The 15115-nt window shown below is 37.6% G+C and overlaps 2 protein-coding genes across 3 annotated transcripts; both read right to left on the reverse strand.

Annotated features, from left to right (window-relative positions):
* Nucleotides 1–6711: 6711 nt before the first annotated feature.
* LOC103935457 lies at nt 6712–9775 on the reverse strand. Of its 2 annotated transcripts, XM_009345225.2 has the most exons (4): nt 8739–9775; nt 8510–8658; nt 7116–7376; nt 6712–7027 (listed from the first exon to the last, which is right to left on the reverse strand). In XM_009345225.2, exons 1-3 carry the CDS (start codon nt 9678–9680, stop codon nt 7124–7126), a joined length of 1344 nt encoding a protein of 447 aa, XP_009343500.2. In that variant the 5' UTR covers nt 9681–9775; the 3' UTR covers nt 6712–7027; nt 7116–7123. The 2 variants fall into 2 exon arrangements, with proteins under 2 accessions (XP_009343500.2, XP_009343499.2); XM_009345224.2 differs by having other exon boundaries at nt 6712–7376.
* A 428-nt stretch (nt 9776–10203) lies between these two features.
* Nucleotides 10204–14905, reverse strand: LOC103935461 (DEAD-box ATP-dependent RNA helicase 7). The gene is made up of 14 exons (XM_009345228.3): nt 14278–14905; nt 13964–14098; nt 13741–13881; nt 13533–13644; nt 12997–13067; nt 12707–12861; nt 12485–12596; nt 12220–12321; nt 12083–12143; nt 11811–11979; nt 11616–11712; nt 11433–11527; nt 11020–11153; nt 10204–10879 (listed from the first exon to the last, which is right to left on the reverse strand). Exons 1-14 carry the CDS (start codon nt 14746–14748, stop codon nt 10683–10685), a joined length of 2052 nt encoding a protein of 683 aa, XP_009343503.2. The 5' UTR covers nt 14749–14905; the 3' UTR covers nt 10204–10682.
* Nucleotides 14906–15115: the final 210 nt, after the last annotated feature.

Here is a 15115-nt window from a genome sequence, read left to right on the forward strand (position 1 = left end):
GGCAGTCGGGAGGATGGTGAAAAACGTACCTGCAGAAACACTTTGTAGTACCTATATTAATATATAGAAGAGTACTGCTGTAAAATCCTGTGAAGTGTGTGGATGCCTCCGCGGTAGTGCGGAACAAGATTGGCGCAGTTAGTGGAAAGCAAGGCCGGTGAGTTTTTGTTTGCAACACATCTTTTCTATCGTTTAGCATGAGCATCTCCAACAATGCTAGCTATTTTTTTTATTAATTATCCATCCCCTACAGTATTTTATTATTTCGACTTTTCACACTCTTTCCGTTTACCTATTTTTGGGTCTCTATCTCGCTCACCTCTCCTCCTTTCCTTTCGCCGGGTTGGAATCAATCCAAAAATCGTGGACTCCCAATTGCCACCACCAGAAATCCCGTCTCTCTTCCTTTCCTTTCTCCCATCTGAAATCAATCAAAAATCGAAGAGCCATCTCTCTCTTCATCCTATCTTAAACGAGTTGTTTCATCGCAACTCTAATTTTGCTGAGGTGGGAATCGATACGAACGGAATAGAGGAGAGTGCTTGTCGATCGAGTTCAGAGAGAGAGCTGAGAGAGGGAAGCGATGGAGGAAGGAGAGAGAAGGGTTTAATATTATTGTAAGTTTAACTTGTGTTAAATTCTCTCTCCATTTGGTGTTAGATTTTGTTGAGAATAAGTCTCACATTGATAAGAGGAGGGACTTTGTATGGACTTATAAAATGTTGAGCTACTTCTCTTATTGTCAATTGGTCTTATGGTGGAACCTCAATTTCTTCATGTATTAGAGCAAGTTGTCCCATGTGTGAAGCCAAACGGCCACATGCGGTCCATGTCACCCCGTTTTGTTGTCCACATGTTAGGCTTGAAAATTTACCACACGTTAGCGGGTGTGTTGAGAATGGGTCTCACATTGATGGAAGGAGGGACCTTGCATGGGCTTATAAAAGGTTGGGCTACTCTCAATATTGTCAATTGGTTTTATAGTGGAACCTCAACTACTCCCCATCCTCAACTTCTTCAAATTTAACCAGGAACAGTCCATTTTGCTAGTTTAAACCAGAGGATAGCTAGTCCCTTGTTGGTGGGAGGAGGAATAGAATTTAAAAGGGTAAAAAGTCAAAGAAAAAATGTAGACATCCATTCAAGATCTAAGTTCAGGGTTTGCAAGAAGATTATGTGAACTACTCGAAATATACAAATGAGGATTTGGACTAACCAAAATATTTGAAGGAGGATTTGAACAAACAGTCTTATTTGAAGGAGGATTTAAGCATCGTTTCTTGTTATATCGCTGTATTACATAAATGTATAATGAGCAAAGATCTAAAAGACACTAACTGCTAATCAGACAACGAACATGACTTAACGCTTAGGCTGGACTAGACGGATTTAAATAAAGGTAGACTTTGGATGCGGTCCCTAGCTATGAATATTATTTGACTGAAACCTTGTTGGTTTTCAATTTTTAATCCAAGTCCCTGAAATTAATGTGATAATTTATTTCTATGTACGTTACTATATTTTTTAAATTAAAAATTGAAATTTATAATTGTTTATATTAATGAGATTTTAAATAAAAACCCATAATTTGTGGGATTAAAAATATAAATATATTATTTTGTGTGTGTGTGTGTATATAAACATGGGTACATTAATCAAAATTAACCAAAAAATTATTGTATCAAAACATGGGTACATTCTTCAAAATAAAATAAAATAAGATATTAGGCTTAACAAAATTAGTAAATTTCTTCAATTAAACATAACATGGATACATTCTCAAATCAAAGAAAAAAGAATGTACCCATATAAGTTTAAAAATGGATTAGGAAAAAAATTGAATAAATTTTATATAAAAAAAAAGGTACATTTTACATATAACAAATTGGTATATTTAAGAATGAGTACATTTTAAGATTAAAAATTTTAAAAAAAATTACATGAATGGTACATATAATTAGCATGGGTACATTTAGCAAAATTAAAAATGGGTACATATAAATAAATAAAAAATATGGGTACAAATACAAATAAACTTTATAAAATATGGGCACAAAAAGTAAAACCAAAAAGAATATGGGTACAAATTAAAACTAAAAAGAAAATTGGTACAAATTAAAAAAGGGTTGCAAAGTAAAAATGGGTACAAACGAAAAATAAAAATATATGATAAAAATTTAGCCATAAATATAAATATACTAATTGTAACAGTTTTAACATTAAATGAATCTATTTAGAAATAAAAAATATTTTATTATTGAAATAATTAATGATGTTATTAATACCAAGGACCTTGATCAAAAATTGAAAAGAAATAAGGTTATAATTAATGGAGTAGTAAAAGGAAGGATGAGAACCTAATTTCTGCTTAAATAAATTTATTATATATCCTATAAATAAGTTGGAAAAAAAACAAAAAACAAATTGGGTGAATTTTGAAAGGGTGCGTGGGGTGGGATGGGAGAGAGAGTCTCTTTTCTTCCTCTCTCTTTTTCTTCGTTAGAACCTGACCAAAAGTCTATTTCTAGAAGCTGCAAAATGGAGCTCTCCATTCTTCCTTTCTTTGGCCTAGGTATTTCGATAAAAAATAAAAATAAATAAATAAAAAAGTGAGACCCCTGCGCAACCTACGTTGCATAGTAGCAAGAACTCCTCACAAAGTTGCAGGTTTTCCAAGGGAATCAGAGGGGTGGACCATCGCTTCTAGGCATGTTTTCTGGCGAAGTGAGGTGCGACTGCACCTCTTTGCGCCTTTGTAGCTTCGCCCCTGGTCTATTGAAAGTAAATTTTTGTAGTTTTTACGTTAGAATAATGCTAGCTAGACTAGTTTATCCTGTGTTTGCTACAGTGCCGTGGGATCTCCTTATGAAACTCCTCATATAAAGAGTTAATTCTATTCATGCTATATTTGAGTCTTTAAACACGACAAACTTACTTGGATCTCAATTGCTTTGTTGCAGGTTGCAGCTTCGGAAATTATCCGGGCAAGTTTTGCTGCTTGGGTTTTGAAGACTCTACTGCTGAAGTCTTTCACAATTTTGGTTTTTAATTCATTGATCGATACCTTTTTTTGATTCAGCCATTTTTCTACGTCCACAGCAAAGATCCCGTCTCCTAAAACATCTGACTAAACGCCGTAGTGGTACCAACCCTGCAGCAGATCAGGAATCGGGACTTCTGTTATTAATTAGATAACTAAGGTAATTACTTAACATAAATATTGTCCTTATAAAATCATTAAGATGTTCACCCTTCAAATATACATGTGGTAAAATAATATAATGTACTTGTCATTTAACGAGTCAGACAGCATACCTTGCCATAGTTTGCAAAGTCTGTTTTGAGGATGTATTCAAAATTTGCAGGATCCGTGGTGACGACATTATGTATGAGCACATTATACGCCCTGTAAGTTTTGTGTTTGTGTGCAAACTCGGTCATCGGTTCATGTAATGGTGCAGCCTGGGGAAGTTGATGAGGGTGTTTAAGAAATTTGAGACTATAGGCTGGTATCTCTTTTTCTTCTCAGCACCCAACCTTCTAGCACGGGATCTTATCACAAGCGCGGTAAAAATTACTACCGCTAAATTTATTGCTATGGGAGGAGGTAAGGCGAAGGAAAGAACATCCATGGCAGTCGGGAGGATGGTGAAGAACGTACCTACAGAAACACTTTGTAGTACCTATATATATATATATATATATAAGGGTCCTGCTGTAAAAGTCTCTGAAGTGTGTGGATGTCTCCGTGGTAGTACGGAGCAAGATTGGCATATTTAATGGAAAGTCATGGGATTCCTTCCTAGTTTAAAGGGATTCCTTCCTAGTTTAGGATAGACTCTTTGTTTAATATTCCTTGCACCGCAAGGTTGTGATGTATATGTATATTGCCTCCGTATTGGAGAGAATAATATAAGAAAATCAAAGTTAGTTCTATCTTCTGTCAAAAAACCACAGGAGCCGTAGCCGCCTTCAATTTTTTCTGATATTCTCCAAAATCTTGTTTAGAATCTATGAATCGAAGTATGTTTTCTTATTGAAAGTATTGATTTGGTTAAATTTTCTGTTTGCTATGCGGTATTTTTATTGTTGTTGTTGTTTCCGTCATATCCGTAGAGTCATATGCAGGCCTTTTTCTTCATGACCTTGAGCTGTTGTTTTGAATCCCGTTTCATTGATACAACTTTTACCGGACTGTCTGCTTTTTCGGTTTTTGTGAAATTCTATTATTTCTCGTTAGAATAGGTAAAAATCAAATTACAAATTTGATTGTTTTGTATCTGTTTCTATATATGGTTTGCTGAATACAGGGCTGGAATATATTCCCGAAAATCCTAAACTAAACCGAAAAAATTCCGAAAAGGATTGGTTCGGGATTTGGGTGACCATCTAATTCTTCGTCGTCATCATCAGCTGACTTGTTTTTTTCTTTTCTTTTTTTACTTCCATGTTTTGTCAGATTGGGCTGCGTTGCCTAGAGAGCACTTAAAATTAGTTGCAGAGAAACTTGAGTCACTAAAAGAATTCAGCTTTGTTTGCAAGCCATGGCGTTCGGCTGCAAAGGATAAACAAAGCCTTGCGACGGCGACCCCAATGATCTTGATTTCTTCTGATACAGAGAAGGATAAGTGGTGTTTATACAATCCGGTGGATGACAAGGTTCGTAAAACCCAATTGAATTTGCCAAGACAACGATTTTATGGTTGTGGATGCGAATCATGTTGTATCACTAATAAATCCTTTCTTTCTTAGTGTCAGAGAGAGGAGATCGTGAAAAGTCAATAATTCAGCTTCCTCCACTAAGCCCTCCAAATTTGAGTCGGCTTAAACATGGATATAATTTTGTGTACAAGGGTACAATTTCAGAAGATCCAATACTAAATGCCGACAATTGCATTGTTATGGTCATGTTTCTGGAGATGTACCAATTGGCTTTTTTTTCGACTCAACAAAGACAGTGAGTGGACTTATGTCCTTGAAACGGTCGACAGTAGATGTTGGCGCCTGCTTGATGAAGATATAGGCATTTTAGTTAAAATAACTTTTGAGATTGGCATAATTTCTTAGTTCGGCCTTTGATATTGTCCACTATCAATCATTTTGATCATTCGTACAAAAATCTTTGTTAAACAATGATCAATATGACAAAAATATCCTTAATCTAATAAACAATGGGTCAACTATGATTTGACAAAATTTGAGATTATTTTTGTCATCTTAATTTTATTTAACTGAGATTTTTTTTTACGAAATAATCAAAATAATTGACGATAAACAAACTTAGAAGTCACCTCAATCAATTTTAAATCTAATAAATCAAAATAATGAGTTATGTCAATATTTAAGATCATTTTACATCAAAAACCTCTATATATAAATACGTGATTAGGTCACTAGATGACAATCAAGCTCTCAAATAATTAATGCAAGGTGGATTGTTCATAAAAGCTGTCCAACTTTCTTCAGATGTTTGATAGATTTGAAAGCTGCCCGACAATTCCCGGGGTTAATACGACTCTCACCTCTTTTATTTTCATCACATTTCGTCCTTTTTTTTTTTAGATATTATTTTTTATCTTATTATTTTTATAAAAAAATCTATATAAGACGTTGATGTGATTTCAAATAAAAAATGAGAGCAAGGAAAAAAGATTAGGAAGAAAGAAATTTCTCTACCATAAATTAGAACTGAAGCAATTAATATTTTGTGTTTTAAGGAAATGTCAATAAAGAGAAATATTAGGACGGACGATGGAGTATTGACTTTAGTTGGAGAAGAAAATTACTTTTTAGGTGTAGTTATCTGCACATTTATTTTTATTTTTTAATTTTATCATTAGGTTAAATAAATTTAAAAATATCAAAGGCTAAAATATAACAAGAATATAAGAAATAAAAATGAGTTTGTGAATAATAATGTCCTATTTTTGTTGACTTGGTTGAACAAAAGAATTGATTCAAATGACTCGTTCTAGCACATGAAATAACTACTTATGTCAAAAATAAGATAATACTTGAGCACTCACAAAGAGTACCAAAATACTAACTCTTTGAAGTGACCTAGTTAAACTTTCCTGTCATGTCCAAACTCTCTCAAACACGAGATGTTCATATACAAGCACCCCTTTTCTTCCTCATTGTCAACCCCTCTTCTCCGTCCAATCCGGCCGTCTTCTCTCCAACGGCCACAACCGTAACTCCCTTTCTTTTCCGGCGACCACCTCCAATCCCTCGCTTCTCCACAACCACCTTTGATTCTAATTTCTCCAGCAACTGCGACTCTACAATTTAACTTAACAGGAGAAGTGGCAAAAATACGGAAAGAGATCATCTCCGAATCTCTTCCACCAAAGCCTACCAATCAATTAATCCGGACCCTTGAAATTTGATCTAACTGGCTACAAACAAGGGCCCATTTAAAAGTTATAATAATTTTAACCGTTGAATCAAATTTCAAGAAGTCCGAGTTAATTGATTAGAAGGTTTTGACGGAAGAGATCTAGAGAGGATCTCTTTCCGCAAAAATACAACCCTGTCCAACGGTAAACTCAAAACACTTTACGCTCTGATGACAACGTTACAAACATAGTGATTCAGATTTTTTGTGACTGGCGACTCGAAAAATATCAGTTGCGAGAAGAATAGGAGACTGATTCCTCGAAAATGATTGTTTGTTTGTCAACAAAATCTAGTGAGCTTATCAAATTCAAATGATTCAATCCAATCTTAGATACCAAACGTGGCGCAATCGCACCTACATTCGAATCTTGCTTCTAGGTTTCTATCACAATAAAGAAATACACAGATCAGAATTTGGGCGTGAAATTTATACAACTTTTACAGGAAGCCCTGAATGTTAAATCTTAACCACCATCCAAGGCAGCATGAACAGAAAGTAAAAACTGTAATCTCAACGAGAACCCCATTATTCACATTTCTTCGGGCATCTTCCGTATAAGTTCTGGGCATATTTTCAGGGCTACCAAAGTATTCGGATCACCTAAACTTAACGGAAAGAGTTCTCCAACTGCAAACATGCAGATACAGGAACATCTTTGAAAACAACGAAAAAAATAAATGGAAAAAAATGGAACTGTAGTTGCACTGGTGATTACCGACTATACTAAAGAAAGCCTTCAACCCCACGTCCTGCTCCTGCATCCCTGTATATAGCGAGTGCTTCTTCCATGATCTTAGCTTGAGCCAGCAATTCAGCTCTCTTTTTCCCGGATGGATGGGTTGAAAGATAATCTCTGAGTGCAGATTCACCACCAGTAACCTTGCTCAACTTCTCGTACACAGTTGGAGCCACTCTGGGATCATATCCAGCAGAAGCAATCAACAGAAGCCCAATGTGATCCGCTTCAATTTCCATCCTGATTAAGTGAAAGAGAGCATAAGCACACAAACATGGAAAATGTAAGGATTGTGTTCAGCATTTTGTGTGAAAGGATTGTTTTCAGCATTTTGTCAAGCTCTCAGCTGGTTCACAAGCACTATGATGTAATAATCATTAGAAAATAAAACTGTACACCGCAAAACTGCACATCCAAGCTTTAATCCAAAGAATTCTCAATAGATTCGCTAAAACTGATATAGTAATCTAACAAGACCAATCCAATGGTATCACAGAGCATTTCACGGATCTTTCAGTAAGGTAGCAATGGAGGTCACTATTATCTTTTCCAAGGAAGCATCAGTGATCAAAAGCACTAACAGGAAACTTTAAATCATAAAACCTTTTATCTTTTCGGTGAACTGGGGGAGTGGGGGGTGTGAAACAGCCCCCAACAAACAAAACATCATAGAAGCTTCTTTTCACATTAAGATAAACTGTTAAAATATTTCCCAAGGCTCTAAAACATTTCAGGGAGATTCCGCAAGTTTAAACATCTTAAAAGGACCAGACCAAATATTTCACTGAACAAATATGACCTATACCAGGGGAAGAGCCAGGTTTTAGTTGGGGCCGTCCCTCAAATTATTACAAAGCCTCAAGCTTGTATTACATGTATTTCAGAAATATAAAATTTAATGCTTGTCCTAGTAAAACAACAATTTTGTTCCAACAAACATAAATTGCAAAAAAATTTGCATTTTACTAGAAAGAGAATTTTGATATAGGATGCCTTGACTAGTTCACATAATACCTTGGAGTAGAGAAATTATGAATTGGCAACAACAGAAACTTGTAGAAGGACAATCATACAGGCAATACACAAAAGCAGAAAAACAATTGCCCGTCGAAAGCTTGAAAGGGGAAACATGCCCCCCTGGGCCATAGTAGCTCTGCCGCTAACCCATACCATTTTATCAACTTCCTAGTACAGTAATTAAAAACCTTTGGTGAGAAATAAATAACAAGACCCTATTCCTTATTTGCAACCAGAACACGCATGCATCCTCCTTAAGCATCAGAAAAGAGAGCAGTAACAAGAAATGTTCAGAAAAATCATAACGTTATAACTAAAAAGGACTAGAAACTAAATTATAAAGAACTGTAAAGTACCTTCGGGAGAAAGGAAGCCTCAAGAAAAGATTGGACATTGTGTTGACAACATCAGGCGTAACAAATTGATAAAGCACCAGTTGCAGAATTGCGAACCACAGGTTCTTTGTAATAGTCTCTGCAGAATGTCGAGCCACAGCATGGCCAACCTAGTTTTTATGTACAATGAGAAAAATATCAACTTTCTAATCTTATTTTCACACAATGCCAAGCAATGAAATCTTCCTACCTCATGACCAATGATCGTCGCTATCTCGGCATCACTTGTAAAATGCTTGAGCAACCCCGTGAAGACGACAATCTTCCCACCCGGCAAGCAAAATGCATTGACAATGGGCTTATCCACCACCAAAACCTCCCAATTCAAATGATCCAAATGCGAAGTGGCAGCTTTCAAACCTCTCTCCCTACTTGTCTTCCTACTCTTCTCAATCCATCGATCATCAAGAATCTCATCCTCACGGGACCACTTCCCCTCCTCCGGAGGATCCTGCAGTGCCATCAAAGTGTCCTTGCCACCACTCTCATGTGCCAGCTCCACTTTACCGGACGCATAGTCCACGTCAGTCCAGGTCACGTCATGGCTCAACCCTCTCTGCAAAGCCTCTATTATATCCTTGGCAATCAACCGAACGCGCACGCTATCCGGATGTATGGCGGGCAAAATGTCCCCTTTGAAACTCTCTTTCATTTGCTGGAATTGGGTCTCCCCCAACCTCTTCTCCAAGGCTTTCGACAAAATTATAAAATGGGTTCGCTTCGTGTACGGAATCGTCTCCAAATTCCCAAAATACACGGTGATAAAAATCCCAGAACCCACCAGACCCACAATCAAAACGTTCCTGGGACTCTCAAACCACCTACGGGGGCCTCTCGGCTTGAAGTGGTGAACCCGCTTCCGGTCGACATAGTAATATCTCTTAGTGCAATCAAGAAAGGGGCTTTTGTACTGTATTGTTCTTGTGATTCTACCAAGTTGCGGAATTGATTTGTGTAAAATTGAAGAATTGGAAGAAAACCCCGAAAACTTAGCTGAGTTGGAGACGGAAGCGGAAGACCCAGTTGAGAAAACGCGAGAGATGGGCTCTCTGGCGGCGGCTTTGGGGGTAATCCTCGCCGTGAAGCCGCGGAAGGCGTCGACTGCGAGCTTTGCTCTCCTGTACGATCCCATGACGAATTGGGTGTCTCGAAGAAACTAGAAAGATGAATGATTTTTCAGAAGGTTTTGGAGCGGTGGGTTTTAAATTGTTTGGTCAAAATTCTTTTGTTGCAATCCGTCACCTTTAAAATGTGTTTGAAGCCTTTAATAGGCGAAGCCTTAATAGGCGTCAAGTCTTCGAGTTATTTGAGCTCATTCGGGATTTAACGGTAAAAAATATCGTTCCTTAAAAATAAAAATTTATAAACTTATTTGAAAATACTTTTAAAATCCAGGTCAAAAAGCTTCTAGTAAAACTAACTTGGATTTTTAAAGTATTTTAAATGCTTGTTGAAATCCAAATAAATTTTTACAAAGATTTGATTTTAAAAATATTTTCACTAAAAACACTTCTAAACGAGTTGATTGTGAGGTTCTTTTATATGCTTTGTTAATTGTTATGCAAAAGACTTCAATATTTTCCTTACGTATGTGAAGTGATAATCACAAACGGATCGAATCTTGGTTCAACTTAGTTTGCTACTCTCAACTCAGATAAATAAAAGAACAATTACTACTGAAGACTAAAAGTAAGTTAACACAAATAACATCAGAAGAAAAAAAACAAACTTGTTTTTCTCTCTAGTAGATAGAAAAGTTACAAGTTAGAAAGTTCTTACGCACCACGAACTTGAGAAGCAGATGGGAAAAAGGAAGATCCCATCCACTACCAAGGGCAAAAGAAAACAGAAGGACAAAACTTATAGGCCGAAGAAACTAGAACAAAATTGAACGATAAAATAGAGAGAAGAGTTGACGGAATATGCTATACGCAGAAAAAATGATCCTATAACGAGCCAATCAAGGCCGTCGATCTACCGAATATTTTCTTCATTGTCAAAAATATACTCCTGCCTCCGCTCAGATCAACTGGCTTTTAGTCCCTCCACCACTTGAAACCGTTGCGAATGCAACCATTTGATATTGTTACTTGCTCGCAACAGCTTACTTGAAAGGAGCCGTTTTATGTGCGCTTCACCATCTGTTGCCGCGACCCCTCCCACCACCACTGGATCGATTGTTGGAATACCTATCATTTCGAAAACCTCCACCTCCACCACCACGGCCAAACCTTCCACCACCGCCAAATCTTGAATTCCTTGATTCTTTTTCTTGTAAATCAGGCAGTGATTTCAACACCTCTATGCTCACATTAGCTGCATTTTCCTGACCTGCACCCAACATACAAGTTAACACAACCACAAGAATCGGCTAAGAACTGAAAAATATTTTCTGGTTGAATCTTTAATATACTATCAAGCTTGATGAGAATGTAATACGTGATCATATTGAAACATGATAAGAATAATACCAGCAAGAAACAAATCCAAATCTTCAGCTGCTACATCAAACACTGCACCATTTCCATCAGCTGTTAGCGCCATACCCTTCACTGACTCAACCTTCTCCTCTGGCAAGAATCTCCTCAAGACCCCAAAAGCAAAACTGAGAAAAGGTTGGTAGAAATTAAGAGTCAAAAACAATCAAATCAAAACGCTAACTCTAAGACAAGAACACAAAGTAAACCTATAAAAGTTATAATTATGGATATATCTAAACAGCTAATGGTATCTTGGGATGACAAAAGCACATTGTGACAACCTTAAGACACAATCGATATAGTTCCCATCATTAGCTAGTGTTTGTATCCATATGTGGAAATAAAACAAAAGAACTTAAGACATAATGGTTTCGAACACAAGGCAACTAGTGATAATTGCTTACGATGGTGAATAAATGGGCTTTCCAGCCTCGAGAAGTACTGTGACATGGTTTTCCATAGAGCTAAGAAGTGACCTCTTCTTTATCTCAGTGTAGCCCTGCACACCATACCATAAACAACTCATAAACTGATAAACAAACATTTACGTGAAGCACATCAAGTAGGGAAGAAATAGCAAATCTTACAGCAGCTTTAGCAAGTGCTTTTGCCAGTAGATCTACTGCAGATAGGCCAGAGGTGTTAAGTAGCTCCTCGGCAACAGACTTGAAAGCAGGAATTACACTGAAATGAAAAATGTATTAATATTTGAACTTTTTTTTTGGGTAAACGTGTTAAAATTTGAACATGATTGCATCAAAATGTAACAAGCATTACACTACCTGTCAGAGATTTTGGTTATCATTTCTGCTGCATCTTGACCAACTGCTTTGGCAATATCAAGTGGCTGAGGAGCAGAAATGTGTTCAAATTTCACCCCCGACTCTCTCTCGATTTTTGAAAAATTTGACCTTCTGGGATCATAAAGCATGACTGCAACTCCAGAATTGCCTGAAAATATGGACACACCTCTAAGTACCTACCACATAACCCTAAAGACATTAAGTAATAAAATACAAATGAACAAAAAATGCCACATTTTTTCAAGATTTACCTGCTCTCCCTGTGCGTCCAGATCGATGAATATAGTCTTCTACATCACGTGGGGGTTCACACTGAACCATAAACAATAAAAGTAAGTATACACATTGACAAACATTAGAAAGCTCACCAATATGCACACTGACAAACCTGAATAATTAATTGAACATCATTGATATCCAGTCCACGCGCTGCCACATTCGTGGCTACTAATGTCATAAACTTGCCAGACCTGAAACCAGCAAGCGTGACCTGAAAATACAACCACAAAAAAGGAAAAATAAGTTCTGCCATCTGGGAAAAAAATCTAGCTTTTTAAAAAATGAAATATCAATATGAAAGGAAAGGAGCAAGAAATAACATAGTTCAGTATCATTGTACAAAACAGAAAACAATGCATAATCAAACAACTCACCTCACGTTGGCCCTGCTGTATGTCCCCATGCAAAGCCCGGGCTCCAGGCAGCGCCTCAGCAAGTCCAGAAGCAGCTTCCTTTGTCTCAGTGAAAATGATTGTGCGGCCTCCACTGAACCGGAAACAAACATATCAAGTACATGAAAAATGATTTCCAAACAAACTACACCCAAAAATAAAATTAGAAAGCATACAGTACTTGTTGACTAGAAAACGACCAACCTGCTGTAGCAACGTATGATATCAGGAATAAGTTCTGATCTTGCTGAACTGGAGCAAGGAAGAACAATATGCCTAACATTGGTGCTGGCCTTCATTTTTTCATTACCAACAAGATCTACAGTTTTCTTATCTGGTTTGAGAAACCTAGAAGAAATCTGGGAAAAGAAAAGGAAAATTTCATTATATGTGTCGACAATGGAAGGAAAGATTTAACATTGCAACATTATCCATCTATGTTTAACTGAATTCAGAAGAACATCCAAATTCAAAATCTCAGTTAAGATACTTACGCCTTTCACCCAACTCGGCAAGGTTGCACTGAAGAGAAGCGTTTGAACTTTACTTACATCCTTCACCTTGCCTGAAAATCCAAAGAAGAGACAATCATTGCCATATAAAGTTCTTACCGCCAAAAAAAAAAAAAAAAGAAACAGCACACACAACATAACACTTCAAAAATGTAACCAGCATCATAGACACAGAAATTTTGCACAATTAAAGTAACCTTGTAAAAAATTTAAAACTCTAGTTACCCCTGTCAAACAAAGATGCCTTGACAGCGTACTATAAGAATAACATTGATTTAACAGGTTATTGATATGACAGGAGTCAAATAGCAACAGAATTCTTTGCCATACACAGAGATAAGATGATTCCAAGCTTCAGATGGAGATGATACAATTAACAAAAAAAAAAAAAAAAAACCTCGTTGTTTGCACTAACCACAAACATGGATACAAAATACTTTATAGATGTTACGCACCAGTAACACAAATTAGCAAACATGGTATAAAAAGCAGATGTTGGCATTACCAAAAAGACATACCTAGAATGAGTTCAACATCATCAACAAAGCCCATCCTCAGCATTTCATCAGCTTCATCAAGGATCCTAACCTTCAAGGTACTCAAGTCGATATTGCCCCTCTCTATATGATCCTACATATTTCCAAAAAAATCAATTTAGCTTCATAAGTATATTGCATAGGACGGAACTGACACAAGAACTCAGCTATCATGGGCAATAGTCAATACCTTTATGCGGCCAGGTGTTCCAATAACAACATCCACCCCTCTCCTTAGCTTACTTTCTTGAGCCCCGTAGGGAGATCCACCATATACACAACACGCTGCTAGCCCCACAGCACCACCATAAGCTTCAAAATCGGCAAAAACCTAATTGAACCAAAAATTGTCAAGTGGATACTCTAAAATCCAAACCATTGCAAGCATAAGGTCCAGGGTAAATAAAAATTACCTGTTTGGCAAGTTCCCTGGTGGGTAAAAGCACGATAACAGTTGGAGGTCTACCATAACCAGTCTTTCTAAATTCTCTTGCAGGCCCATTTGTCAAAGACTCCAAAACAGGCAACACGAAAGCCAGAGTTTTACCCTGAAATGTTGCAAAACAATAATCATACGATTCCAAAACTGAACAAATCCACATTAATAAGCTAAATATTCCAATTCAAATCAACAAACCACAAAACAGTGAGTAAAAATTTGTGCTTGATGGTAAAAATTCGTGATTTCTGCGTAAGAATTTGTGCTTCTTGAGTAAATTAAATTTACCTGCCCTGTTCGAGCCCGGCCGACCAAATCCAAACCATCCAAAATGGTATCGAATGTCATGGCCTGAATAGGGAACAAGGATTCGATCCCATTCTCCTTCAATTTGGCCCTCAAGGGCGCCGAAATCCGAAACTTGGACACCGCGTTAGGATCCTCTTTAACCATCTCCTCGGTCTTCTCCTCGTCCACCTCCTCCGGCTCCACCTTCGCCTTCTTTGACTTCTTCTTGCTCTTCTCCTCGCTCTTCGGAGGCTTCACATTCACGGGCTCGCCCATCTCGGAGCTCGTCTCGCTCCTGTCCTCGTCATCCGAAGCCTTCCGCTTTTTGTGCTTAGACTCCTTCTTCGACTTCTTCTCAGTAGTTGGCGAGTCGGCCACGGCGTCTAGGGTGTCACTTTTCAATTTCTTCATCTTCTTCTCCTTCGGAGTGGTTCCCGCAAGTAGATAATCGGATACTTCTATAGAAGGCATGGTTTTCTAGAGAGAGAAAACGCTTCTGTCTGCGAGTTTAGAAAGAGAAAGAGGCGGCGGCGCAGCGGAGAGAGATAGAGGGGGTTCCTGGTTTTCTCCTGCTACAGAAAGTTATGGCAGTGAATTGCCGTTAGCAGGAGAAAGAGAGAGGGGAAACAGAATTAGGGTTTTGCGCCTTTTATGGTTTTAGCGGTGGAGGATTCTTTGGCCGTTGGATTGAGTACCGCGACGAAGTTTGTTTTTGAGCCGTTGAAAAGAAATATCCACTGGACCTGGTGAACGACTCCACGCCCGCAAATAAAACGTGGCACCGACATTTTTTGGGCTTTTAGAAAACAGAGAAGGACGTCGTCGATGGCCGATACGA

The sequence above is a fragment of a genome, unplaced genomic scaffold (assembly GCF_019419815.1).
Source record: "Pyrus x bretschneideri cultivar Hongxiangsu unplaced genomic scaffold, Pyrus_bretschneideri_v1 Contig32, whole genome shotgun sequence".
Classification (NCBI taxonomy): domain Eukaryota; kingdom Viridiplantae; phylum Streptophyta; class Magnoliopsida; order Rosales; family Rosaceae; genus Pyrus; species Pyrus x bretschneideri.

What these genes read in the sequence shown, in the direction of transcription:
- LOC103935461 (XM_009345228.3), bottom strand. Translation starts at nt 14,748, where the DNA reads ATGCCTTCTATAGAAGTATCCGATTATCTACTTGCGGGAACCACTCCG. An exon ending in TACAGCAGGGCCAACGTGAG is followed by an intron (nt 12,322 to 12,484) that starts GTGAGTTGTTTG and finishes TTGTATTTTCAG; the next exon opens with GTCACGCTTGCTGGTTTCAG. An exon ending in AAGCACTTGCTAAAGCTGCT is followed by an intron (nt 11,528 to 11,615) that starts GTAAGATTTGCT and finishes TATGGTGTGCAG; the next exon opens with GGCTACACTGAGATAAAGAA.
- LOC103935457 (XM_009345225.2), bottom strand. Translation starts at nt 9,680, where the DNA reads ATGGGATCGTACAGGAGAGCAAAGCTCGCAGTCGACGCCTTCCGCGGC. An exon ending in CGACGATCATTGGTCATGAG is followed by an intron (nt 8,659 to 8,738) that starts GTAGGAAGATTT and finishes CATAAAAACTAG; the next exon opens with GTTGGCCATGCTGTGGCTCG. An exon ending in AGGCTTCCTTTCTCCCGAAG is followed by an intron (nt 7,377 to 8,509) that starts GTACTTTACAGT and finishes TCACTTAATCAG; the next exon opens with GATGGAAATTGAAGCGGATC.